This window comes from Callospermophilus lateralis, chromosome 7, assembly GCF_048772815.1.
Source record: "Callospermophilus lateralis isolate mCalLat2 chromosome 7, mCalLat2.hap1, whole genome shotgun sequence".
Lineage (NCBI taxonomy): Eukaryota > Metazoa > Chordata > Mammalia > Rodentia > Sciuridae > Callospermophilus > Callospermophilus lateralis.
Window position 1 is genome coordinate 124698968 of NC_135311.1, and position 26609 is coordinate 124725576.

Consider the following 26609-nt stretch of genomic DNA (forward strand, 5'->3'; position numbering starts at 1 on the left):
TAACCCCTTCCCCACCACGGGATTAGGCTCAGTTTCCTGTTCAATCTCCTCCAGAACCAGTTCCATCCCGCTTAGCCCCCCCCCCCAACAGTGGATAAGCAAACCCCCTCCATCACTTTTCTTCTTCCACCCCTATCGGGCCTTGGGGGGGCCTGAGGGCCAGGCTGGTGCAGGGTCTGGCAGGAGCTGAGGGCCCAGGCGGGAGTGATAAATATTGAAGAGGAGGGATTTCGGTGTGGGCTGGAGCAGCTGCAGTGGTTCGAGTGTCACACTATCTCTCCCCAGGTTTACTGACCCATTTCCATTCACGCGGCTGCTGGTTTCCTAGCAACGGCAACAGTCCCCCCAGAACAGGCGGAGTGTGTGTCTGCCATTAGCGACTGCCGCAACTGTGTCAAGGTTACCCCGCTCCCTGCAAACCCACCCCGGCGGGTTTGTTTTCTGCCAGCGCCTGGCACACACCGTGCCAGCCAGGCAGGGGGAGGGTAGGGGGCTGGGGGCCAGCCCAGGGGCTTGGGCTTGGGCGAGGGTGGGGGGCAAGGAGGAGCTACAGTTCCTGGTCCAGTGGGAGCCAACTTGGACCGAGTCCGATGCAGCCACCCCCCCACACTTGGCTGGTGGAATTCCTGAGCCCGAGGGGAGCAGGGGGTGGGGCTGTCCCTCAGCCCTGACCCCCGAGATTCCAGAGCCTGGGGGGAGGGGTGTGGGCCGAGGGGCCTCCGGGAAGCCTGCCCGGTCTGACCCCACCTGGCTTGTTCTCCTGCCCTGGCTTCCTCCCACTTGTGCAGCAGCTCCATGCTCTTCTCTGCTCTCAGCTCTTTGTCCCAACCTCTGTGCCTGGTCCCCCCCAGCAGACTCCCCAGGGCAGGGTTGTATTTCTCCCATCAGACCAGGACTCCTGAGGTTGGGGTCCATGATGCCTCTTTTTCTTGTCAGCCCTCAGCACCATCTCCTGACTTAACAAATGTCGTGGGAGATGAGATTAAACATTTAGGGTGGCAAAGGGTAATTCCTTAATGGGGACTACCCCATCCTACCCCTCCTTGCTGGAGGATTCTGCCTGCATTCCCCACCACCAGGCAGTCCTCATGTGGGACTGACTAGAGGAAGTGGAGTACCCTTCCTTTTCTCCTGAAAGCCAGGCTGCAAAGAGTTAAAACAGTTCCTGCCCCCCTTGCCTTGGTATGTGAACTCCCCCAGGCTGGGGGGATGGGAGGGTGGGGGTCTGTCACCTTACAGTCACTCATGTGGTCAGCTCAGACCTGACCAGTCACATTCCTACCCAGGGGGCAAGGGCAGAGGCAGAGACCTGGAGGAGGCTGAGTTTATAGGAATGGAAGACCCTTTGGGTGGGAGGGTGGGGAATACAACCCAAAAGTTGGGGCAAGAGGCAGCTGGGGTTAAAGCCTGAATCCACCTTCTGTTCCTTTAGGTCTTAGTCTCCCTGACTCTCCTAGTTTGCACCCCTTAAAACTTTCTGGGTGGGTCCACGTGTCTAATGACACAGGTACAGACCTGGTCCCAATTTTAAACAAAGAAAAGTACGTGGCAAAGGCAGTTTCTGACATGCAGAGCAGCACAGGGAGTTGTGGGTAGACTCCTGTGACTTTGTGATGCTTGGGGGAAGCTGGCTGGGTCAGAGGTTCTGAGATGTAGGGTGCCTAGCAGGCTAAGCAGTAAGAGACCTGCGTGGGGACCCAGGGAGCCTGGTTCTCTGCCCAGCCTTGTGCCTGGCTCCTCATGACCTCAGTCTCCCCATCTGACAGGCTTAGGCCAGTGCTTTCTGAAAGCCCTTCTGCCCTTTTAGTCAGTGGTTCTGGGTGAGAGATGAGGGTTGGGGGGCGATGGTCTGGAGAGGTGTGAGAAGCTGCCAGCTCTAGGGGGAGTTGCAACGTGATCCTGCAGCGAAAATAGCCCAGGTCATTTTCAGCTGCTTGGGCGGAGGTATCTGATCCCAGCAGGGCAGCATGGGCAGGGGGCAGGGAGGAGCATTCTGTAAAGCTCTCTGGGAAACCGGACGCTAGGATGGAAGGCTAGGGAAAGGTTGGCATGCCTAGCTGGGCTTCCTGAGACCCGCAGGGCCTTGGCAGGAACCCAGGAATGAAAAGACAAGAATGCAGAGGGTTAACCGGAGGTGAGGGCTGGACTCTGGCCCCCTTTGGGTCCTGGCCTGGATGAGGTGAAAGGTCAGCCCCAAGGAGTCCAAGCACAGCTGGGGAAAGAGTAACGCGATCCTTCTCCCTAGCCAGGCTCTGGGGATCACAGTGCCGCCACCCGCAGGAAAGGTGCTTTGACATCCCCAGGAAGGGGCTTGTTTCACTTGTTCTCAGCAGGAGCTGTGGGTTAGAAGAGGGTCCAGGCTCATGGGGTCAGGGAGATTTGCAGGTCAGGCTCCTCAACTAGTATGGCAGTGCTTTGTCATCCTGGGGTCAGGGGAGGTGGAGGTGAGCCTGCTGGAAAGGTTAAAGGTAGCCTACTGGGCCCCATTTATAATGACCAGCATGGGGTGGGGGAAGCTAAGGGGTAGGAATCCCCCCAACACACACACAGCTTGATTAGTAAGGGTGGCCATCTGGTACTAGACTGTGACATTGAGATGTGCTTAGGGTGAATTACACCTTGATTGAGAAGGCTTTGCTGTCAGGTTGTAGTTCTGGTGGGATACTGTGGTATAAGATGATTTCACGGGAGGCAGAGATGACAACACAGAAGAACAAAGGCTCTGAAGTCAAGTTTGACCTGGGTTCAAATCCTGCCTTGGTCTTAAGCAAGCTAACCTAAGCATCAGTTTCCCGATTCATAAAATAGGACAACTAGTATCCACCATGTAGGACAATTGTGAGGTCTGCACAGAATAGGTGCTCAGTAAAAACATAATGGTAACTGGGCTGGGGGCACAGTACCTACCATGTGCCAGAGGTGGGTTCCATCCCCGGAACTGGAGAGAGAGGGGAAAAAAATGCATTAAGCCTTATGAGGTGGCTTACAGGTCGCACACAGCATGGAACCTGGATTGCAGCTGGCGCAGGGTCTCTATAGAGCAGAAACTGGTAAGCTATAAACAGTATGAAGGAGAGGGTAGTTTGAGAATGGGACTGGGTCACTGTCCTCAGGGCTGTGCATGAGGCTGTGAGGGTGACCAGATGGGACAGGGTGAGGTGAATGGTGTTGAGTATGTAATGTAGCAGGGGGTGGTTTGAAACAGGGTTGATCCTACCTCCTGGCATCAACCCCCATACCCCACCCTGGCAGGCTTTGTGCGGCCAGCCGTGTGGGTGTAGCTGTCCCCGAAGTGCGGCTGTAGGTATGTTTGAGAAGGCGCAGGCATCCCGAGAAAGAACAAGTCGCCTTTTGTACGCGTCCAGCCCCCGGCAGGGCTGGGCCCTCTCTGGGGGATCCCCTGTTTCCTCGCCCAGTTCCCCGCCCACGGACAGCGCCCCAGCCCAGCCTGCCTCAGGCCCCCACCTGTGGGGCTCGAAGGTCTGAGCGCCCCCTCCCGGAGACCTACGCTGAGGGGCTGAGGGTGTGGAGGAGGGGGCGTGCCCAAAGCCTGCCCCGCCCTCGTGGCGTCACTCCAGGTGCTACCAATCTCCAGAAGCCCCGCCTATGGGCGGCACACATTCTCACAGCATTCTCCCTGGTGTTGGGGACGCGCGGTGGGTGGAGCTGGCGGGAGGTGCGGGAGGAGGCAAGGCCAGCGATAGGGCTGAGAGAATTGAAGGCCTCTCCCTTCCTGCTCTGGGACAGGCTGACCAGGCGACCCTGACGCTGAGTGCTGGGGTTTCTTTGAAGAGCCTCACAAGACCTCCCGGAGTGCTTCACCTTCTTGCCCACCTGTCCATATCTTACTGATTAATACTCTTTGCACTAAGCCTTTTCAGAAGCGAGCCCTACCATCTTTTTTTGTTTGTTTTAGTTGTTTTATTGCCTTCACCCTTTTGGTGGCCCTCTGCAATCATAGCAGAAGCTGTAATACTACGAACACCAGCCGCAGTCCACTCAGTGGCTGACTCATACCAGACACTGTTGTCTTTCTTGAAACATCTTAGCTGATGCATCTCTTCCAGCTTTCTACCTTGTCTCATTGAACCCTTCTCATCCACTGGACTGGGACGACGTCTGGGCAGGGGTTATAGACATGGTCTGGCTCAGAGTAGGCACTCAGTTTAGGATGGATGATAGATGAGGAGACAGGCTCATGAAGGGAAAGTAAGTCACTTAGCAGGTAGAACAATCAAAACTAGAAATCAGGATTCCTGACCTCCTTCAGACCTTTAGCTCTCATGTGTGACTGAGAGTAGGGAGTTGCACAGAGAATTGCTAGAGGACTTCCCCTTCTCCACGGGAGGATCTCTGTCCAACTGCTCCCTCTCTGCAAAGACCAGAAGAACCCTAGGTCTGTCTTTGCAGTGCACACAGCTTGTAGCAGAACCTCTAACTGCTGGAAAGAGGAGATGCTGGAAGGGCTTTTGCAGGCCAAAAGGGGCAGTTCTGGGCTACAAGGAGTATTATGGCTCCAGTGATTGGGGGGTGCTGGTTCTAGGGACATAAAGATTTAGCTTGCAGGTGGGAGGTTCCAAGATGGGCAAAGAGTGTTGGGAACCAAAGTATGTGGGGGTTCAGTGCAAGGGAGGCAGGGATTATGCTGGGCCAGCACTCCCCCACCAACAAGCTGGCCCAGCGGAATGCTGGGAGGCCCCAGGGATGAGGCCAGGCAGCCAAGGTGTCTCTGGTGGCACAGAAGCAGTTAAGAGCTGCCTCAGCCCGTTCCTTCAGACAATTAGTGACATCTCGCTTGACAACACCACACTGAGCCGATGCAGACCTCAGTCCCCCTCCCAGCCCCCCCACGGCCGCTTCAGCTGTTTATTCTTGGGCTTTAACAATTGGGATTCTGACTTGGAGGAGCGGGCGCCCCGCTCTGCCCTCTGACCCGCCGTCTCCTTGGTAACTGGAGCCCGGTAGGCCTGGGCTCTGCGTTAGGATTACAGATCCTGAATTCACAATCTTGCTGCTCCCCTGCAAGCAGAGGCTGCAGCAGCAGCAGCAGCAGCATGTGGGATCTTCAGCTAGACCAGAGGGGACAGAGAAGGGTCCCCAGGGGCAGCCTGAGACACCAGTGGGAACCTAGGATGGCACAAGCAACCTGGAGAAGGGTGCCCCCCGGCAGCCTCCAAGGGGTTGGGCAGGGCCCATTGCTGTGCTCCACTACCAGCATCTCCCAACGGCTCTCTGGAAACTTTCTTCATGGTAGAGCCCTGAGGGCGAGGGCAAGCCTTCTCCATCACCCCCCTTTCCCCCCTCAGTCAGCCCCCTACCATGCCCAGAGCTCCAAGTGCCAGCAGACTGTGCCCCTGCCGTGCCCGCCGCCATGGCAACAGGCCCCCTCCCTCGCCAGCTCTGCTCCTTCCTCCCCCCCCAGCAGCCAACTGCCCCAGCTGAAACCGGAGCCGATGCATCTGTGAGCCTCATGCCTAGACCCACATTCCATTTCTGTCCTCTGTCCCCCCCAGTTCTGGCGACGACATCTCCCCTCCTCTTTCTCCTACTTACGCCCCCTCCCTCCTTGCCTCTGCCTACTCCTGCTGTTCCCCCCACACTCTATCACTTAGTGTCTCCCCCTTGTTCCCGCCCCATTCTAGGAGTGTGGCTCACCCTCTCTGCTGTCTCTGGTCTCTGGGTGTGTCACTCCCTGCTTCCAGCTCCCTGGGTCGCTGCCTTGGCCTTCCTGTAGCCGGCTCCTCTGTCTCTTTCCCACCATGTGTCTGTCTCTCTTTCTCTCCTTCTGTGTGTGTGTGTCTTTGTCTCTGCATCATCCTGCCTGTCTCTCTCTCTTTGTCTTTTTCTTCCTTCTTCTCTCCCTTCCTGAATCTCTTTCTTCCTGTCTTCCTTCCTGTGGCATGTGTCTCCCCCCCCCCCATCCCTTTCCTCTCTTTCCCCATCACTGTCTCCCAAGCCCTCCTTCCTTATCTCTTTCTCCACGAACTTCCTCTTTTTGTCTCTAATTCTCTGCCTTGATTTCTCCCTCCCTTTCCTTCTCTTTCTCTGACTTTCCTTCTAAATACAGAAATTCCTTTCAGATCTCCTCCTCCTCTTTCCTTCTTAGCCATTTCTCTTATAGCCCCTGGTCGTGGAACTGAGGGAGGTCCTCCAGAATCACTCCCAGAGAGCCCCCTTACTAGTGAGGGCCATGTGACTTGAAAGCCCCATTGGGCATGTGTAGTTGAACCTGAAAGGAAGGGTCTCAGGTTAAAGAGCCTGCAGAGAGTGGGGTGCCAGGTCTCCCTTTGTAGGGTTTTGGAAGATGGGCTCTATCCACCTGGTTCATCTTTAAACCAGTCCAGGTAGTGAGTACTCCCAGGGGCTCTGTGTCAGCCAAGAAGCCTCCTAGATATAGATATAAGGACTTACAGAAGATCGTGTCTAGACCTCACCGATTCCTGAGATTGGTCCTCTCCTGGTATAGTAATAGCTGTCTTGGACCATGCCTCAGTTTACCCCCATGGCACAGGGTTACAACCTTGCACTAGCTCTGACTTCTTGAAAGTACTATAAGAGTCCCTGAAGCAAACTCAAAGTTATGAGGAACAAGGAAAGTCTTGAGTAACTCCCGAGCCCCTGCTCACCAACAGCAGGAAGGACTCCAGCCCAGAAGAATCAAGGTCCTGGTGGAATCAGGGTCCTATCTCCTTAAGTGCTGGGTGGAGGACAGTGCCCGCCTCCCCCAACACTGGCAGCCCCTGCTGTCCAGCCCTCCCAGTCTGGGCAATGGCCTCTAGCCTTCCTCCTGTCATCCCTCTTCAAGGAATGAGCTCGGAGTCATGGGCAAACAGGCCTGGAGTGGGGAGCCAGGCCTCTAGAGCCCAGCCCTTGCCTCTGGGTGTGGTGAGGCCTGGTCAGGCAGACAGTTCTAGGACCCTGGGGTCTGGGCACTACTCACCAAGGGGCCAGGCGGGGGAGTAGGGGTGCCTGGGGGAGGCGGGTTGCACGCAAGGCATGCTGGGCCCCCTCGGCGGGTGGGTGGGGGGAACAAAGCTGGCATCGAGGCCTCAGCTAAAATTAGCTGCTTCCCTGCGCGGGAGCGAGCATGCCTGCCAGCCGCCCAGATCGCCGCTGCCTCGGCAGGCCATCTGTCGCCACGTTTTGCTCAGTCCCTCAGGGCCCCCCAGCTCCAGCCACCCCCAGGGGCTGGAGGAACTCTGCTCTGAGGCTGTTCCTGACCAGAGCTCTGGGCTCTGCTGCTGCTGTGTGACCTCAGGCTAGGCCTATCCCTCTCTGGGCTCTTGTAAGAGGGGGGCTCTTGTACAGTGCTGACTACCCAGGTCTCCTGCACCTTCTGAGCAGCAGGTGCTTTTGGGGTCATAGGGAGCTGGGATGTGGGCTGAGCTCCTCCCTTTGAGCTGCTGCTCTAGTACAAGGTTTGAAGGTGGGCAAAGTGAGATTTATTTAGGGTAAAGGTGAGGGGGATGACAGTCCTATCAAATCCCTTGGTCTTGGGGTGGTCTTCTCTGCATCCAACGGGGCTACCCCCCAACACACACACACACACACACACACACACACACACTCTTCCAGGCAATTTTAAAGAAACAGCTCAGGTGGGAAACCAGCCTGGGCAAGTCTTTTGCCTTCTCTATGTCTAGTTCTCCCTCTTTTCAGTAAGAGACTTCCTGTTTCTTGAGCACCTGCCCACTTTATGCTGTGTGTCTTGGGAGACGCATGTTAATGTCTCTACCTCCAGATGAGGAGACTGAGGTGCTGGAAGATGAGGTTCCCTGTGAGGAAGCAGCAGAACAGAGTCAGGGGAGGAGCCCACTATCCTTCCCATGCTCCCCCTCCCAGGCCCACCCCTTCAGCTTCTCTGGACCTGGCACTTCCCTTCCACCTCCCCAAAGCCAAAGAGGCTGAGCCTCTGCTCCAAGGTCACTCAGCTAGGCCTGGGAGGAGCTCAGACTTGAACCCGGGCCTCTTGGCTCCTGGCCTTCCTCACCACTCTGGCCAGCAGGCTGGGCCTGTTCCCTGGGTGAGTCATGCCCCTGGACTTTGGCCTCCTTGTCCCTAGCTCTGTGGCCTGAAGTTTAAAGAGAGGGCCTTTCCAAGGAAGAGGAGTACCCCCTCACAGCACAGGGTGTCTCAAGCCATTATTCCACTCCCTGTTCCATGAGTGTGTGGTGACAGCAAGCCCTAGACCCTCTGCTTCCCACCAATCTCTAAATAGTGTGACAGAAACAGCTTCAGTGACAGCCCTCCCTCCACTGCTCCTTCTGCCCCCTGCCTAGATACACAGCTACGTTAAATGAGAAATGGGGGCAGGGGGTGTTTGGAGAGGTGGCATTTCAGGTTATCTCTGTGCCCAGGCAGCTTCCTCCTGGCGCTTCTCTCCCCCAGCACGGGTTACCCAGGCAGAAGGCCACAGCACCGCCCCTCATGGTGTCCAGGGACCAAGGTCACACCCAGAGTCCTGTGTGCCTCCACCTCCTCCTGGGGCCAGTGGTGTTTGTCACTGGGGCAACGTGTGGCTGTGCCTGGCTCTGGCAGTGCTGGGGTGACATTCATGCCCTGTGAGCTGTGACGCCTCTGCAGGCAGAGGACAGCACCACTCAGGCTGGCGACAGTGGTGGGGGAGGGGTGTGGGTGGGCAGACTGTCACCTGTCCCAAGCAGTCAGGGAGGTGACATGTCACATACCCATCCCAACAATCCGTAGGGAGGCCTCAGGGAAGGGGCTTGGTTATGCCCAGCCTCGGGTTCTGGTGGGTGGAGGTCTGTGCCTTCCCCTCAGGTAGAAAAAGAGGCTTGTCTCGTGGGGACATGTGCGGTTGTTTTGCTAAGCTGTGTGTGACAGTTTCTCCTTGCCTCCCACACCCTCTCTCGCATGGAGGTACCTGATTGTATGGTAGTCCTGTGAGAGATGACCACCTGGAGACCTGTCTGACTGAGGTGTTAGATGTGACCATCTCATACTTCAGGGGAAGCGACAGGTTATGTGCCCAGCTCATCTGTTAGGAGGGTTGTCACTGACTTGTGTACCTGTCTTTCTGGCTGTTGCATGTGTGAGAGATGTCACCATGTGCCCACCTCGTGCTTCTATGGAGGGTGATGTGTGATTTTCTTCTGCTGTTGGGAAGACATAACGCGGTAGCTCGTGGTAGCCCGTCTCTCACCCTAAAGAGACAACATGTTGCCCAGAGGTGGGGTGCTAGCCGTTGGTGGGGCCTCCCTAGGCAGACCACATGGCCCCAAAGGGCCAGCCAGAGGAAGCACTGGAGGCCCTGGGCATAGGTCACAGTGTGTGTGTGGAGGGATATCTCAGTGTCGCATGACCTATCTTCTGACCCAGGTGCCAACCCTTGGGACTGTTCCCCAGGAGGAAGGACCCAGTGTTTTTCAGACTGCGCAATGGGGGCCTCTGGGGCCGGGGCAGGTGTGTGCCTGTGAAGGTGTGGCATCAGGCAGAATTTGCACGGGGGGCTGTGTCCCCATGGGCCTGGGGACCCTATTCGCTGCTTCTTCTGCCCCTGAAACTGTTAAACTAATTAAGGCTGTAGAGCCGCAGGATTAATCGGGGCAGCTCAGCGCGGGCCGGGAGCTCAGGTAGTCGATTAGTGCGCCGCGGAGGATATTGGATTTCTGAACCGCAAGTCAGCACTATTCGGGCCTGTTATCTCCAAGGCTGGAGGGTCAGCAGGCGGGAGGCCGGGCGCTGGCCGCCCTCGCCCAGCACGGCCTCCCCCTGCCCTCACCTAGCCCTTCCCCCGGCCCACCCTGTCTCTGCCTCATCCGTTCTTTTTCAGGTTCCTGTGGGATAGTCTAGTCCCTGGTTGTCCCTTTCCACTGCCATCTCCATCAGTGCCCTCCCCCGCATGCTGGTGCCCCCTTCCTGCTGCCTCTCCCCTCAGGTCTTTCTGGTCCCCTACCATTCTGTGCCTGACCCATACCTGCCTGCAGCCTCTGCCTAGGTCTCAGCCCACTGCCCTTGGCCCCTGCCTCCCAACCGGTCCCCCCTGTCTCTTACCACTAGTCTCTGTCCCCCCTTTTTGTGTCTGTGTGTGTCTGTCTCTCACAGTTTCTGTCTCTTTTCTCTCCCTCTTGTGTCTCTGTCTCCCTATGTGTCTGTCTCTCTCTTTTCCTTTCTCCCTCTGGCTCTCCCTCTTGCTCGCGCTCTCTTTCTCTCTCTCTCTCTCTCTCTCTCTCTCTCTCTCGCCCTCTCTCTCTCTTGTGTGGTCTCTGCTGGTGTCTGCAACCAGAACAAATCTCCCCCAGCCAACACCCCCTGAACAAGGAGGCCAGAGCAGCTAATGGGAAACATGTGATTCTGCCTTGCGCCTGGAGCACCGTGAAGGGAGCCTTGGTCCCAGCCCGGCCCTGCTCCCCCTTGCTGCATTCCCCCACCACACTGCCCTCCGCCTCCCCCAGCCTGAGTGGGCACAGTCACAACTTCCCTGGTCATTTGTGTTGGTGGGGGCTGGTGTTTATCAACTGGGGAGTACCAGGTTGTGGAGGAGCTGGGGGCAGCTCTGCTCCATAGGTCTCCCCACCCCTGGGGGCAGGCAGACCCCATGCAGACTCCCCCGACCCGCCACCATATGCAGGAGAACAGGGCCAAGATGAGCTGAGCTGTGGGGACCTGGATGGGGGGCAGCGGTCCACCTCCAATGGAGGGCTCTGGAGCCACCCAAATTTCCATCTCTTCTGCCCTCCCAGGCCTCTGAGGAGCTGCAGAGGTGAAGGCTCCCCAAGGGCTTGGGAGCTGCCAGGCTGCATTTCTGTGCCCACCCAACCACAGGGAAGGGGGGACAGATCAGAGGAGGGAGGCTCTGGCAGGTTGGAATTCTCCTTCTCTGCCTGTGGATAAATTGTCCCTAATCCAGGCTTGGGGAGTTGTCTGGCTCCTACAGAGAGAGAGAGAGAGAGAGAGAGCAGAAGATAGGGAGGGAGGGAGGAGGGAAGCAGGCACATATAAACACAGGGACACAGACACACATACTGTCTCACAAAGGGTCTCTCCTTGCACGCACATGCACACACATTATACGAAGGTACCACACAGACACTGAGGCACCATTGTGCTGACAGGCGTACTGTGGCACACAGGCCTGTTCACACGAGTGGACGCTGGCACATGGCTATACTGGCACAGGCATACAATGACACAGCACAAGGCCCCACCAGCATACAGAAGTACATGCAGATACACAGACACAATGATAAGGTCACACAAATCCACACAGGCAGGGACACACCCACAAGTACATACTGACCCATAGTGAAACAGACCAACAGGGACACTGTGACCAGTCACACCATCACACCATGACCCTGAAAACCCAGAGAAAGGCAGAGGTAGAAGGGAGGCAATGCTGATCTACAGTGACACCAGTGCCCGCAGTCACAGGCCTCGAGATTGGAAACCTGCAGGGACAGCAGAGGATCAGCCGCACGCCCCCGCCCCCCACCACACACACATCCAGAGAGCTCTGAGACAGGCAGGAGCCGGTTTGGCTCCTGACACAGCTAGATACAGAGAGCCAGGCACAGTGTGTGCGCACACAGGAACAGGCACAGCCTGACCGCAGCTGGGCACACCTGTCACACAGACACAGGCGCTTATGCTTGAGTCTCACAAGCATACAAACACAGGCTCAGCTAGATGCACACACAAAGGTGAACAGAATAGAAATTCAGACAGTGCACATACCCACCTGTGTAACTGAAGATACCGATCCCACTTGGCCTAGCATACACATGTGCACACACACCACATCTGAGCAGACACGGTCCCATACATGTAGACCCTTAAGCATACAGAAATACAGGGAAGCATACAGACAGGCTAAGTAGACCCAGAACCCACATACAGGTGTATTTACCCAGACAATGAGACATTCACCAACATGCATTTATACAGACAGAATCTCTGTCACACACACATAAATTCCCAGGCAACCAAGACCTATAAGCAGTTCATGAGGCCTGGATCCCAGATCCCCTGGGGGCTCTAGTACGGACCTTGAGACAAATGGGTTGGAAGCAGGGACATGGTGAAGAAGGCCATGGTTATTAAAGAAAACAAGAGACACCACCAGTTGCTGATGGTGCATGGGCACCCTCGTGGAAATCTACACCCACCATCGCCCTGAACAGCAGCTCTCTTGCCTGCATTGTGGGCAAGGTCTTGGCACCTATAGCTTCTTCAGATTGCTCCTCTCTATCCATAGATTTTTCTTTTTTAGCGGGGGGGCGGCATTTACTGGGGATTGAATTCAGGGGCACTCAGCCATGGAGCTACATCCCAACCCTATTTTGTATTTTATTAGAGACAGGGTCTCACTGAGTTGCTTAGCGCCTCGCTTTTGCTGAGTATGGCTTTGAACTCATGATCCTCCAGCCTCAACCTCCCGAGCCACTGGGATTATGGGCATGGGCCACTGTGCCTGGCTTATCCATAAGATCTTATTCTCCTCATTTTAGAGATGAAAAAATGGAGAACCAAAGAGGTTGCTGCCTGGAGAAGTTGAGCCAAGATCTATCTAACTCCCTAAGACCAGGTTCTCCCCAGCCATGGTGTGTGTACACGTGTGTGCGTGCAAGCACCAAAACATACAAAGAACTTTCTGACTGGAGCTGGGGTTTCACAACTCCCCCCTGAGATGAGGTTAGAGCTGGATTGAACCCCATTTAGGACAGCCTCCTGGCTCAAAATCCCTTTGCGCCCTCCTCCCTGGCTGGCTCACCTGCATCCATGCTCATACCTGCTCTGCTGTGTTTGCTTCCACAGATGGGAGCTTGCCTGATTGTCTATCCATTGGCCTGGATTCCAGAGCCCGCCCAGCTGAGCTTGTGCAGAGGGCCCCGGGTGAGAGGTGACACTCAGGCCTCCAAGAAGACCACTCTGGAGACGCAGGCAAAGATAGGCCTTTCCTGTTGAGCCAGGCCTATCTGCACAGCCTGCTCAGGTAATCATGTTCCTGTGCCACCCCCCAGGAAGTGGGGGTCAGGGACTTGCTTTCCAGTCCAACAGGGATCCCCTCCTAGCTTAGGCAACAAAGAGGCCCTTTTTATTTATCAATAAATTTTTATCTCTTTTATTTATCAAGAGATATTAACCCAGCTTACTCCAACTCCCCTTATCCAGAAAGGGGAACCGAGGCTCATGGATATACAGTGAGTCCCTGGAGTCCTTCCTGCCTTCTAACTTGAGGACTCTTTTGCTGCGCCTTGATGACCTGAGAGGACTGGGAGGAGAAAGGGGTTTTGACAGTGACCAAGACTCAGGGCAGAGGTGGAAACCACAGTGCCTGATATGTGCAGCTGACACCCCCCCCCCCCCCAGGACACCTTTCTACTGGATTCTATGGAAGCAGAGAGCAGGGAGGCCAAGGTGAGGTGCTAGGAGGCCCTGGGTAATCCAGGTGTGCTAGGATGCCCTCAGAAGACTGGGAGTGGGCGGGGGCAGTGGTAGAACCCGCCTCCCTACTCCTGGGCCAAGTTAGCCCACCCAGGCCTGGGCCAGGTGGGGCTGCCCTACCCTGCAAAGGCAACTCCCTAAACTGACACATGAAGCCTTTGGGCTCCAGGAAACTCTCTAGAGCTCAGCCTGCTGGGGACCCCACCCAACTTCCACAGGAGCATTCCTGGGGCCTGAGGTCTGGGGGTGGGGCCTCCTGGAATTGGAAGGGTGGGGAGGCCCTGAGAGGATGCGAGGCTGTGTGTACCAGGCTGTAAATTTGCTGGCACTCAAGACTTGTGTGCAAGCAGGTATGTGCATTGGGCTGTCCTTAGGTGCTCATGGTTGTGTGTGCAAGGGTTATGTAAATCAACTAAGCTAGTGGGGAGACTCAACTAAGCTAGTGGGGAGACGTTCTAGGACTTTGTAAGTGGTACCCTGGAGTGGTGAGCATGTGGGATGCAGGTTAGGTTCTGGGTGGGCATGGGCATATTGTGTGTGCCACACTGAGTGTTGACATATGTACACAAGTTCCTAGTACACACTGGAGAGATGTGTAGACAAGATCTGAGTACTCTGTGGTGGAGAGGTGTGTGCTCAGGGTTCTGGGTGCACGCTTGGGTGGTGTGTGCACGTGGCTCCTTTTGGAGGTGGGCCGGGCAAGCCTTGAGCTGAGCTGGGCTCAGCAGTGCCCAGCCTTGTGGCCAAATCGCTGAAGTCACTTCCTTTCCAGCAGTGACTTTCCAGGAGGAGGAGTTCTTCAGACCTGGGCGGGAGGGGCGGGGCGAATGGGGTGCTCTCCGGGGAGGGCTGTGGGAGGGGGTGAGAGGTGGGGGGAGGGCCTGGTGGGGTTGGAGGAGGGAGTCCTCTGGGAGACAGAAGGAAAGACAAGGACGGGAGTCTGGAAGGGCCAAGGGCAGGAGGGGATGGGGGCGGAGCAGGGCGGGAAGCACAGTCCCTGGGTGACCTCGAAGGGAGGAAGGGAGGGCCGCCAGGGTGACCCTCGGGTCCAGCAAGAGCTGGCAGTGGCGCCTACACACCTGGCACCCAGGGCAGGGGGCTGGCAGGGGGCGGTTTGGGGGCAGACCTGCTTGCCAGGTGCCCCACTCTGGACAGGAAGGGGGTGGGCGAGGACTGCACAAAGGAGCTCTGTGTGGCCGGGGTGTGCTGTGCTGTGGGGGGGCCCTGATGGCTCTGGGGCGGAGTGGGGGGGGTGTTAGCGCTGGGCTGGACCAGCTCCCCTTGGGGGCATCAGTGGCTCTAAGGGGACACCTAGTGGCAAGGGAAGGTAGTGCATTGGATGACTACTGTGGGAGGTGGTACAGGAAGCTAGGAAGAAGGTAGATTAGAAGTCAACAGTTAGAATTTATAGTTAGGACTAGGAGAGTTAGAGGAGGCAGGCTGAGAGGGAGCTGAATCCCTGAACAGCAAAGTAGTTTAGTTTAGAGGAGCTCAATGAAACTAAAGTCAAGTTCTGGCATAATTGACATGGCTGTTTGTCTTTAAGGGTATAACATGACCTCTCTGTGCCTACCTTTAAAACCAAATAAGATGCCATTATTATTTCCATCATTGTTACTTTTGTTATGATTCTGGGCTGGAATCAGGTTGGAAGAGCTTCAGGTTGGATCAGCAGGTGGGGGCTGAAGGGAAGGAGACTGAGAGGGGTGCTGCCTCATTCCTGAGGGAGATGAGCCTGAGAGGTGAGGCCCTGGGAGGAAAAAAGAGGCAATGGGAAAGGTCTTGGGGCTCAGGACAGCAGTGATAGCCCCTGTGATAGTGTTTTTCACTGCCAAGAAGATGTCCCTGGGTCCACGGACCAGGCTGGGAGGGGAAAGGGAGGGGAGTACATAAGGCTGGAGAGAGAGGGTCATGAGGCCGGAAGTGAGTGCTGGGGCTGGCAGCCCGGCTCCCCCGGGGAGGCTGTGGGTGGGGGAGGGGAGGAGGGTGGGGAAGGGGTGGGGTGGTCACAGCCACAGCGGGGAGGGTGGGGCTAGGGACTCAAGGATGTGGGCTGGCGCTTCCCGGCACTGCAGCAGGTTGGGGCCCCCAGCCCCCTCCCAGCGGCTGGTCCCTGTGGGCAAGCTCAGACACACTGACCCAGAAGCAGACAAGGCAGACAGAAGGACCCTTTCGACTTTGTTCACAGACCAGGGCTGGGTAGTACCCTTGGGAGGGGGCCAGGAGAAGACTGCCTGCTGGGGTGTGGCGGGGAGGGGAGCCAGCTGCTTGAGTCTCAGATCCCAGAGGCTGCAAAAAGAGCAGTGGACAGTCAGGAGGACGTGGCCAAAGGTCTTCACGGGTGGGTGGAACAGAAGCAGCCACTGGAGAGGAGGTTTGTCTCTGCTGCCAAGATCACACCCTCAGGCCCCAAGTGGGAGGTCTGCAGAGCCCCACCCGCGGTAAGGGAGGGATAGTGGCTGTTGGTAGGTATCTCAGACAGGGCATCAGAGCCAAGGACCGACCATACTGTTGGAAATTGGAAATTCCATTGTCTGAGCCCTTTTCCCCACTTTGGGAGGCTGTTACCCACAGTTCTTCCTGCAAGAGCAGCAGTGCTCCAAGTCCTAGGAGCAGAGAGAGCCTGACCTGGGAGGGGCCAGGTCTACCGCCCGGGAGAGCAGAGTCCTGAGGAGCCTGAGGGTAGGACAGTGAGGAGCAGCTGAAGCCTGGGACCTGCAGGGAGGGAAGGAACAGTGGGCAGAGGGGTGGTTCACCTGGATAAACAACAAAGGGGCCCTTCATATGCCGTTTTGTAGCCTTGGGCAAAGTCTTCTGTTTCCTCATCTATAAAATGGGAGGGCATGAGATGGCAATAGGACAGTGTACCCACTGGGGCAGCTGATTAAAAATACAGATTCCCAGATGTCCCTCAGATGTGTGAGTCAGACTCCCCTGGACTAGGGCCTGGGTATCTGGAATGTTACATAGTTCCCCCAGGCCCAGGGTTTGAAAGCCAATGGCTTAGATAATTTGAAGGTTCCTCCCAGCCTTAAATTAGACCATGGCTCTAGAAGGAGCTTTTCCAGGAGTGGCTGGAGGAGAGCTGCAGGAGCCTGGAGTGGAAGGAGGCTTTTGCCTTAGGCAAAATTAGGAAGCCTCCTCTTGAGCAGCTGTGTGACTTCAGGCAAGTTTCACAACTGCTCTGGCCCTGTTTCCTCCATAAGGTGGGGATAATAAACCTTGCATGCCTCCCAGGTTGCTGTGAAGATTCAGTGGATCCTGTATGTGGAGGTGCCTTGTAGGTTGCACATTGCTGCCCTCCAAAAGGGAACCGAGGGGTGTTCTTTTTCACACCATCCTGTTCCAAAGTCAGCTCTGCAATCTGCCCATGGGATGACAGCACTGGATAATATGGCAGCAACTGAGAATCTGCATGTGTCTATAGGGGATAGGTCCAGGGGATTCAAAGCTAGGTCAAAGCCAAACACTAGGCAGTGGTAAGTGTCAGTCTTTATGACCCTTTCAGTGATCAGGGCCCATAGAGCTCCCTGAGATCCTAGCTCCCCGGGATCAGTCCAGTCCTGAGTCCCCAAGGCTTCCTTGGGAGTCAGACTTGCCTGGATGTAAATCCCAGCTCTGCCATGATCAGCTCAGGGAGTTAGTTGGTAAATATTTATGTAGCATCCATAGCTCAGGCCCTGGGGTCAGAGGATACAATGGTAAACAAGACAGATGTGATCCCTGCCCCTGAAGAGCCCACACTCTCCGGGGAGACACACTAAACAGCCAGTCACACAAGTAATTGATTACAGTTGTGATAAATGCTATGAAGGTGAAATAGATAGGGGCTGAACAGAGGCCAGAGGTAGAATGGAGCATCAGAGAGTCTCTCTGAGGAAGTGGAGAAAGGAGTCGGAGAATGTCCCTTTCCACGTTCTTGTCTCTCTCCCTTTGTCAGCATCCTTCTTAGGTCACACCTTTGGGTCCGGAGAAGAATAAGAAAGAGCCTCCTGGGAAAAGGCAGGGTTGGTTGCTTGCTCTGTGGGCCTCATGTGTTAACAGATACCTTTTTGGCCACTCCGTGGGCCATGTGTGGTTCTGGATGTTGGGAGATTCCTGCAACACTGAGTAGGACAGCTAACTTTGCCTTGCAGAAGTTTAACACCTGCAGTGGATGGTTTCTGTAAAAATGATCATATTGATCACAGGTGTGAAGGGGATGGGACAAGATCATCTAAATAAATTGCTTGGCCCACCCTTGGCCACAGAGAAAGTGTCCCGGAAGTAGGGGATTTTGTGGTTGACTCCCCAGTGATCACTCAACCTCTGACCTCGTGCAGTCTTCACTTTTTTTTTTTGCAACTCTTATCACACTAATCATGAAATCACTTATGATTATCTGATCAATGTCTGTCTGCCCAGTCCTTGTGCAAGGTAGGCATTCCATAAATAATGGGTGTCTGAATGAAAGGTGTTACTTCAACTGTGAGCCTTCATTTTTTTTTTCATCTGCAAAATGTGGTTGTTAATAGCCTAGTACCTCGCGCACAGTAGGTGCTTACTAAACCTGAGCTGAGATGGTCCTTTCCAGGCGCTGTCCACGGCCCGAGGCCTGGGCTCAAGCAGAAGGTGCTCCACAGTACCCACAGCTGATAGCCAGCAACGGGCAAAGCCCCCAGGCACGGGGGCCCTCTCTCTCCCAGGTCAGCCGGGTGCACACTGGAGGGGGTGCTGAAGGAACGGGGGAGGCATCTGGAGGAGGCTGGGCCAGTGAGTGGGCAGGTGGGAAGGGTTGAGTGTGGCCACCAGTCACATGGGGGATTCAGATCTCCTGTCGCCTCTCTTGTTGCCCACAGAGATCTCCAGTGTGACAGCCCAGGCGGCAGAGCCGAGGGTGAGTGGCCAGGGTTCTTCTTTGAGTCCTAAGGGTTGGGGTTGGAATGAGGAGAGCCATACCTGCAATAAGACATTAAGTTTGATCTGGAGTAGTGGCCGCCTCCTGCTGATGGGCCTCCTTAGCCCATAGCCAGAGTGGAGAAGGGCATCAGTTGTCCATGTTTGTGATTGGGGCCCATGAGGGGTTCACTATGCACAGGTGGTTTGGGAGAGGCTGGGGATCTGCAAGGAGACTGGGCTTAGGGGCAGGGACTTGAGCTTGGTAAGGGGGCTGAGACCTTGGGGAGGGGACCCAGGGACGCACTGGGATAGGGGAAGCCCATGTTCAATAAGGGATCTCCTGCCTGTCCTGCCCAGCAGGTCCTGGTCCCGGCTTCTCGCACCCTCATGTCAGCCCCGGCCCCGCCCGGAGGCCCGCGGAGGACAAGGTCAGGATGCGTGTGAAGCCCCAGGGCCTGGTGGTGACTTCCAGTGCCGTGTGCAGCTCTCCTGACTACCTCCGGGAGCCCAAGTACTACCCCGGTGGCCCCCCCACCCCCCGGCCCTTGCTTCCCACCCGGCCCCCCGCCAGTCCACCCGACAAGGCCTTCTCTACCCACACTTTCTCCGAGAACCCACGCCCACCCCCACGTCGGGACCCTAGCACCCGGCGCCCACCAGTCCTTGCCAAGGGAGACGACCCGCTGCCCCCAAGGGCAGCCCGGCCCGTCTCCCAGGCCCGCTGCCCCACACCAGCCGGAGACAGCAGCAGCTCCTGTCGCCGCTGGGATAACGGGCGGGTGAACCTGCGTCCAGTGGTACAGCTGATTGACATCATGAAGGACCTGACACGACTCTCCCAGGACCTACAGCACAGCGGTGTGCACCTGGACTGTGGTGGGCTGCGGCTGAGCCGCCCCCCTGCCCCACCACCCGGCGATCTACAGTACAGCTTCTTCTCCTCGCCCAGCCTGGCCAACAGCATCCGCAGCCCCGAGGAACGTGCCACTTCTCATGCCAAATCGGAGAGGCCTGGCCATCCCCTCTACGAGCCTGAGCCTGAGCCTAGGGATAGTCCCCAGCCTGGCCAAGGCCATAGTCCTGGTGCCACGGCTGCCACCACTGGTCTGCCCCCAGAGCCTGAGCCAGATGGTCCTGATTACTCAGAACTCGCTGACGCTGACATCCTCAGCGAGCTGGCCTCCCTTACCTGCCCTGAGGCCCAGCTACTGGAGGCCCAGGCCCTCGAGCCACCATCTCCTGAGCCAGAGCCTCAGCTTCTGGACCCACAGCCCCGCTTCCTGGACCCACAGGCACTAGAGCCACTCGGGGAAACTTTGGAGCTGCCACCCCTGCAACCTCTTGCTGATCCTCTGGGGCTGCCAGGCCTGGCTCTACAGGCCCTGGATACCCTGCCTGACTCCCTGGAGTCACAGCTGCTTGACCCCCAGGCCCTTGACCCCTTGCCTAAGTTGCTGGATGTCCCAGGTCGCCGTCTGGAGGCCCAGCAGCCCCTGGGACACTGCCCACTGGCTGAGCCCTTGCGCCTGGACTTGTGCTCACCCCATGGTCCCCCAGGGCCTGAGGGCCATCCTAAGTATGCCTTGCGGCGCACCGATAGGCCAAAGATCCTGTGTCGCCGGCGGAAAGCCGGACGGGGGCGTAAGGCAGATGCTGGACCTGAGGGCCGCCTACTCCCCCTTCCTATGCCCACAGGACTGGCAGCTGCCCTGGTTGAGCCCCCACCACCACCACCTCCACCACCTCCCACCCTGCCAGGCCCAGGCCCAGTCTCAGAGCTGGAGCCAGAATCTTCCCAGACCCCTATGGTCCCAACCCGCAAAGGCAAGTGCCGGGGTGTGCGGCGAATGGTGGTGAAGATGGCTAAGATCCCTGTGTCTCTGGGGCGACGGAACAAGACCACATACAAAGTGTCATCCTTGAGTAGCAGCCTGAGCGTGGAGGGCAAGGAGCTGGGCCTGCGTGTGTCAGCAGAGCCCACTCCATTGCTCAAGATGAAGAATAATGGGCGGAATGTGGTGGTGGTTTTCCCACCAGGTGAGATGCCTATTATTCTCAAGCGAAAGCGTGGCCGCCCTCCTAAGAACCTGCTGCTGGGTCCCGGCAAGCCCAAAGAACCAGCAGTGGTGGCAACTGAGGCAGCCACTGTGGCTACAGCCACGATGGCCATGCCAGAGGTGAAGAAGCGGCGGCGGCGGAAGCAGAAGCTGGCGTCTCCCCAGCCATCCTATGCAGCGGACGCCAATGACAGTAAGGCCGAGTACTCGGATGTCCTCGCCAAACTGGCCTTCCTGAACCGCCAGAGCCAGTGTGCTGGGCGGTGCTCCCCGCCCCGCTGCTGGACACCCAGTGAACCGGAGTCAGTGCACCAGGCCCCTGACACCCAAAGCATCTCCCACTTTCTGCATCGTGTGCAGGGCTTCCGGCGGCGTGGGGGCAAAACAGGAGGTTTTGGTGGCCGGGGTGGGGGCCATGCAGCCAAGGCAGCCCGATGCTCCTTCAGTGACTTCTTCGAGGGCATTGGCAAGAAAAAGAAGGTGGTGGCAGTGACAGCTGCTGGGGTCGGGGGTCCTGGCCTCACTGAGTTGGGGCACCCACGCAAACGGGTCCGGGGGGAAGTGGATGCAGTGACTGGGAAGCCCAAGCGTAAGAGGCGGTCCCGGAAGAATGGGACTTTGTTCCCAGAGCAGGTGCCCAGTGGCCCAGGCTTTGGGGAGGCGGGTGCTGAGTGGGCCGGGGACAAGGGTGGTGGCTGGGCCCCTCACCATGGGCATCCAGGTGGGCAAGCTGGTCGAAACTGTGGTTTTCAAGGGACCGAGGCCCGGGCCTTTGCCTCCACTGGGCTGGAGAGTGGGGCTTCTGGCCGAGGCAGCTACTATGGCACGGGCGTACCCTCAGGCCAGACTGAGCTCAGCCAGGAGCGCCAAAACCTCTTCACCGGCTATTTTCGCTCGCTGCTCGATTCGGATGACTCCTCTGACCTATTGGACTTTGCCCTCTCAGCCTCTCGCCCGGAGTCCCGGAAGGCATCAGGCACCTACGCGGGGCCTCCCACCAGTGCCCTGCCTGCCCAGCGGGGCCTGTCCACTTTCCCCAGCCGGGGAGCCAAGGCCAGCCCAGTGGCAGTGGGCAGCAGTGGGACTGGGGCAGACCCCTCCTTCCAGCCTGTTCTGCCCACTCGCCAGACCTTCCCACCAGGACGGGCAGCGAGCTACGGTATAACCCCAGCCACTTCAGACTGCCGGGCAGCTGAGACCTTCCCAAAGCTGGCTCCCCCGCCATCAGCTGTGGCCCGTTCTCCTACAACCCACCCGCCTACCAACACCTACCCTGCCCAGTACAGTGGCTATGGGGCTGGACAAAGCGTATTTGCCCCAGCTAAGCCCTTTACAGGGCAGGACTGTGCTAACAGCAAGGACTGCAGCTTTGCCTATGGCAGTGGCAATAGCCTTCCTGCCTCGCCCAGCAGTGCCCATAGTGCTGGCTATGCCCCACCGCCTACTGGGGGCCCTTGCCTACCGCCAAGCAAGGCCTCCTTCTTCAACAGCTCTGAGGGGACCCCCTTCTCTGGATCAGCCCCCACACCCCTGCGCTGTGACAGCCGGGCCAGCACGGTCTCGCCTGGTGGCTACATGGTGCCCAAGGGCACCACAGCTTCTGCCACCTCCGCAGCCTCTGCCGCCTCTTCCTCCTCTTCTTCCTTTCAGCCCTCGCCTGAGAACTGTCGGCAGTTTGCGGGGGCTTCTCAGTGGCCTTTCCGGCAGGGCTATGGAGGCCTGGACTGGGCCTCAGAAGCCTTTAGTCAGCTCTACAATCCCAGTTTTGACTGCCACGTCAGTGAGCCCAACGTGATCCTGGACATCTCCAACTACACGCCGCAGAAGGTGAAGCAGCAGACAGCCGTGTCTGAGACTTTCTCCGAGTCGTCCTCCGACAGCACCCAGTTCAATCAGCCCGTTGGTGGTGGTTTTCGTCGTGCCAACAGTGAGGCCTCGAGTAGCGAGGGCCAGTCGAGCCTATCCAGCCTGGAGAAACTGATGATGGACTGGAACGAGGCTTCCTCTGCCCCCGGCTACAACTGGAACCAGAGCGTCCTCTTCCAGAGCAGCTCCAAACCTGGCCGTGGACGACGGAAGAAGGTAGACCTGTTCGAAGCCTCACATCTGGGCTTCTCGACATCTGCCTCGGCCGCTGCCTCAGGCTACCCATCTAAACGGAGCACCGGGCCCCGGCAGCCCCGGGGTGGTCGGGGTGGCGGGGCCTGCTCGGCCAAGAAGGAGCGAGGTGGTGCAGCAGCCAAAGCCAAGTTCATCCCCAAGCCACAGCCGGTCAACCCGCTGTTCCAGGACAGCCCAGACCTTGGCTTGGACTACTACAGTGGGGACAGCAGCATGTCACCACTACCCTCACAGTCGAGGGCCTTCAGTGTGGGAGAGCGAGACCCCTGTGACTTCATGGGACCCTATTCCATGAACCCATCCACGCCTTCTGATGGTACCTTTGGCCAAGGTTTTCACTGCGACTCACCCAGCTTGGGTGCTCCTGAGCTTGACGGCAAGCATTTCCCACCACTGGCCCACCCACCCACAGTGTTCGATACTGGCCTGCAGAAGGCATATTCACCCACCTGCTCACCGACGCTGGGCTTCAAGGAAGAGCTGCGGCCGCCGCCCACAAAGCTGGCTGCCTGTGAGCCCCTCAAGCATGGGCTCCAGGGGGCCAGCCTGGGCCATGCAGCTGCGGCCCAGGCCCACCTAAGTTGCCGGGACCTGCCACTAGGCCAACCTCACTACGATTCCCCCAGTTGCAAGGGCACAGCCTATTGGTACCCACCAGGCTCAGCTGCCCGTAGCCCACCATATGAAGGCAAGGTGGGTACAGGGCTGCTGGCTGACTTCCTGGGCAGGACGGAGGCCGCATGCCTCAGTGCCCCACACCTGGCTAGCCCACCAGCCACGCCCAAGGCCGACAAGGAGCCACTGGAGATGGCCCGGCCACCTGGTCCACCCCGTGGCCCTGCCGCAGCCGCTGCTGGCTATGGCTGTCCACTCCTTAGTGACTTGACCCTGTCCCCTGTGCCGAGGGACTCGCTGCTGCCCCTGCAGGACACCGCCTACAGGTATCCAGGCTTTATGCCACAGGCGCATCCTGGCCTGGGTGGGGGCCCCAAGAGCAGCTTCCTGGGGCCCATGGCGGAACCTCACCCTGAGGACACATTTACCGTCACCTCCCTGTAGTGCCAACTGAAGTGCCGACTGGACCGCGAGGTTTTGTTCCTGGGTGAGTCTGGGGATGTGGATACAGTGGGCAAAGTCCTGGAGGGGTGGAGGGGTGGAGAGGAGGAAAGTGTTAAAGCCTGGGCTTGGGGAAGAGCTACAGAGGTGAGCAGGATACATTTGTAGGATTTAAATGTAAGACTGGGAACCCAAAGCAGGAAGAAAGGATTCAGCATTACAGGTTGTGGATAGTCTTGGGGAGGAGATAGAGTGCTTGGGTGGGGAAGCCATTGGGACACTCAGTGGGTACTGGCAATTGGAATGGCCAGAGAATCATAGACTGGATAAGATCACCTCGTTTGGTTTGTCAGTCATTTATTTTCCTCATTCTCTCATGAGCAAGAGTGCACCACTTCGCTTATGGCGGGGTGGCAGGGGTGAAGGGAGAAGCAAGTCAGACAATCATCCAGAGGCAATCCAGAGTTCCAGTACTGCTGGACACCCTCATTGACTATATTGACTCCAAGACACAGCATGGCCAGGGCCAAGGCCAGAGTGTGGCCAGAACATCTTATTCACACACTCTACAAGGGCTTCACAGAATGACCCAAAGGATCTCCTCTTGACTGCCCCAGAGTAGCCTCAAAGATTGTTTCTTAACCTCTTTGATCTTAGGTAGGCTCTGTGTGGTTAGGGCATGTGGGGGAGGGATCCAGCAATGGACACGGGCATTGTCGTCCCATTGTCCCCAAGAACTCACAATCAAAGGGTCTATCTCCAAATATAAGAAATCTTCACCCTAGAAAAGTTAGTCCCTTTTCCCAAGTGTTTCTCCAAGGGTCAAGTATCCTGAGATTTAGATCTGAAGTTTCTAAGAAAGAAAAGACACAAAAATACCCCCCAAATGATCAAAGGGAATAGTTAAGGTTAAAGGAATCATTTTCTTGAAGAGCAACCTGTTCCAGAATATAACCACACTGGTCCTACTTTGGGACAACAGATCTGTCACAGAATTGGTCAAGATGTGGTAATTGGCAGTAGGATGGACTGAGTGGTATCTGAGACCCTTGATCTTTACCTCTGCTGCCCCAAAGCCTCCTGGGAGTTTGTTTCTCTTCTTGGAGGTGGACTAACAGGGCTACTGGAAAGACCTATCCCTCCCCTGAGGAAGTGATTCAAGGCCAGGGTGACTCAGGGTCCTGAAGTAATGTCAGCGGAAACTTACTACACCTTCTCTGTTAGACCCCAGCTGCCCTGGTGCCTGAAGGTAGCGTAGGGCAACACATAGGAGCCAGGAGTCCTGAGGGAGAACCAATCTCTGATTGGCTATGAGCTCCCTACAGGGCCTTGACCAAGCTTTTGCCCTTCTCTGGCCTCTGTTTCCCCATCTGTTGAAGGAAATTGACTTTAATAATCTCTTAGGTTCTTGTAGCTCTACATGGCAGACACAACAGACCAAACTTATTTTTTTCCTCCCTTTTTTGGCAACATATTTTCTTTCCTAATGAAGCCAGGCCAAGATTAAAATGGCCTTCCATTCCCCATGCGTCTCATTGCAAGCAGCAGAGCTGCAGATCTGAAGGCAGACCAGGGAGAAGCTGCTTAGGGTTTAAAATGTCAGACTCTTGATCCTTCTCACTGGAGGGGAGATGTCTCATGGATAATCCAGAAATGTGAAATAATCCAAAAACCGTTTCTCCCAGGCTCTGGGTGGGGAAATGAGAGGGTGTAGGGGGCTGGGATTTGGGCAGGTCACAGCTCAGTGAAATATATAATGGAACCACCCAGTGAGGCTTGAACACAGGAGGAACTGGGATGCCATCCAGCCCCACATTCTGGCCCCGCTCCCCATCCAGGGCTGGGAGTTAAACAGCACTGTCCTCAAACTGATGCATGCAGTTGTTCTTGAGACATCTGTGCAGCCAGACATTGGGACAGCACACTGAACACCACAGATGAAGCACCTGGTCCTCAGGATGCTTCCACTTTAGAGGGAAAGACATTAAGTGGGATGACACCAAGCACTAGATAGTTCAAGTGGTGGGAAGGACTGTGCAAGAGAAGGAAAGCTGTGGGCTGTGACAGCCTGTCACAGGCTGACCCTATCTTATAGCTGCTTCATGAAAGGATGAGGGGGTTAGACAGCTAGATGGAGAGCATTCTGGACAGAGGAAACAGCAGTGTGTACAGCCTGGAGGAGGAAGAGGCTCAGCTCTGAGGAACCAAGGGGAAGACAAATGAAGCTGAACAGGGAGGCGAGGCAGGCAGGGCTGGGTCTGCTGGCTCAGGGTGGTGTCTGTCTGTCTCTCTCTCTTTTTTTTTTTTTGGTACTGGGGATTGAACCCAGGGGCACTTAACCGCTAAGTCACATCCCCATCCCTGGCCCTTTTTATATTTTATTTAAAGATAGGGACTCGGGGCTGGGGATGTGGCTCAGGCGGTAGCGCGCTCGCCTGGCATGCATGCGGCCCGGGTTCGAACCTCAGCACCACATACAAACAAAGATGTTGTGTCCGCCGAAAACTAAAAAAATAAATAAATAAATATTGAAAATTCTCAAAAAAAAAAATAAAGATAGGGACTCACTAAGTTGCTTAGGACCTTGCTAAATTGCTGAGGATGGCTTTGAACTCTCCATCCTCTTGCCTTAGCCTCCCAAGCTGCTGGGATTACAAGCATGCACCACTGTGCCTGGCTGGTCTCCCTTATTAAAGATGGTGCACAGGCTCCCCCATCGAGGGCAGCCCTCCATTGCCAGTTAAAGTCATGATGAGAATGAGGAAGGGTTTGGGATATAGGACGAGAGTGGTGAGGAAGGAGAATTAATAGATGGAGTCACATTGTCAACAGAAAGCCTAAGCTGAGAAGACAATGACACACTCACTCACCAACAGGCAGTGAGCAGCTTTGACACTGGCACTGGGGAAGCAGTCATTCCCCTTAGCTGTGCATCTTGAGCCCCTCCATGCTCATTCAGTGCCATGTGCTGGGGAGACAAAGCAGACATGGCTCCGTCCTTGGGTTCAGCAGCCACGCCAGCAAGCGAAAATAAGTACATTTACAAAGGCTGGGGCTGGAGATACAGCGCATTTGGTAGAGTGCTTGCCT

General features: G+C 56.6%; 1 protein-coding gene across 8 annotated transcripts in view; it reads left to right on the forward strand.

Annotated features, from left to right (window-relative positions):
• The window catches only part of Ahdc1 (AT-hook DNA binding motif containing 1), a 66476-nt gene that overhangs the window by 31423 nt on the left and 8444 nt on the right, over positions 1 to 26609 (forward strand). For 6 of the 8 annotated variants that reach the window (XM_077109962.1, XM_076860950.2, XM_076860953.2 and 3 more), the window contains 5 exons: positions 12471 to 12654; positions 12778 to 12955; positions 17981 to 18092; positions 18246 to 18283; positions 18646 to 23565. In XM_077109962.1, the coding sequence (XP_076966077.1) occupies positions 18720 to 23522 (4803 nt within the window). In that variant the 5' untranslated portion in view covers positions 12471 to 12654; positions 12778 to 12955; positions 17981 to 18092; positions 18246 to 18283; positions 18646 to 18719 and the 3' untranslated portion in view covers positions 23523 to 23565. The remainder of the gene's footprint in view (positions 1 to 12470; positions 12655 to 12777; positions 12956 to 17980; positions 18093 to 18245; positions 18284 to 18645; positions 23566 to 26609) is intronic. The other 2 variants (XM_076860955.2, XM_076860956.2) reach the window with 1 other exon arrangement.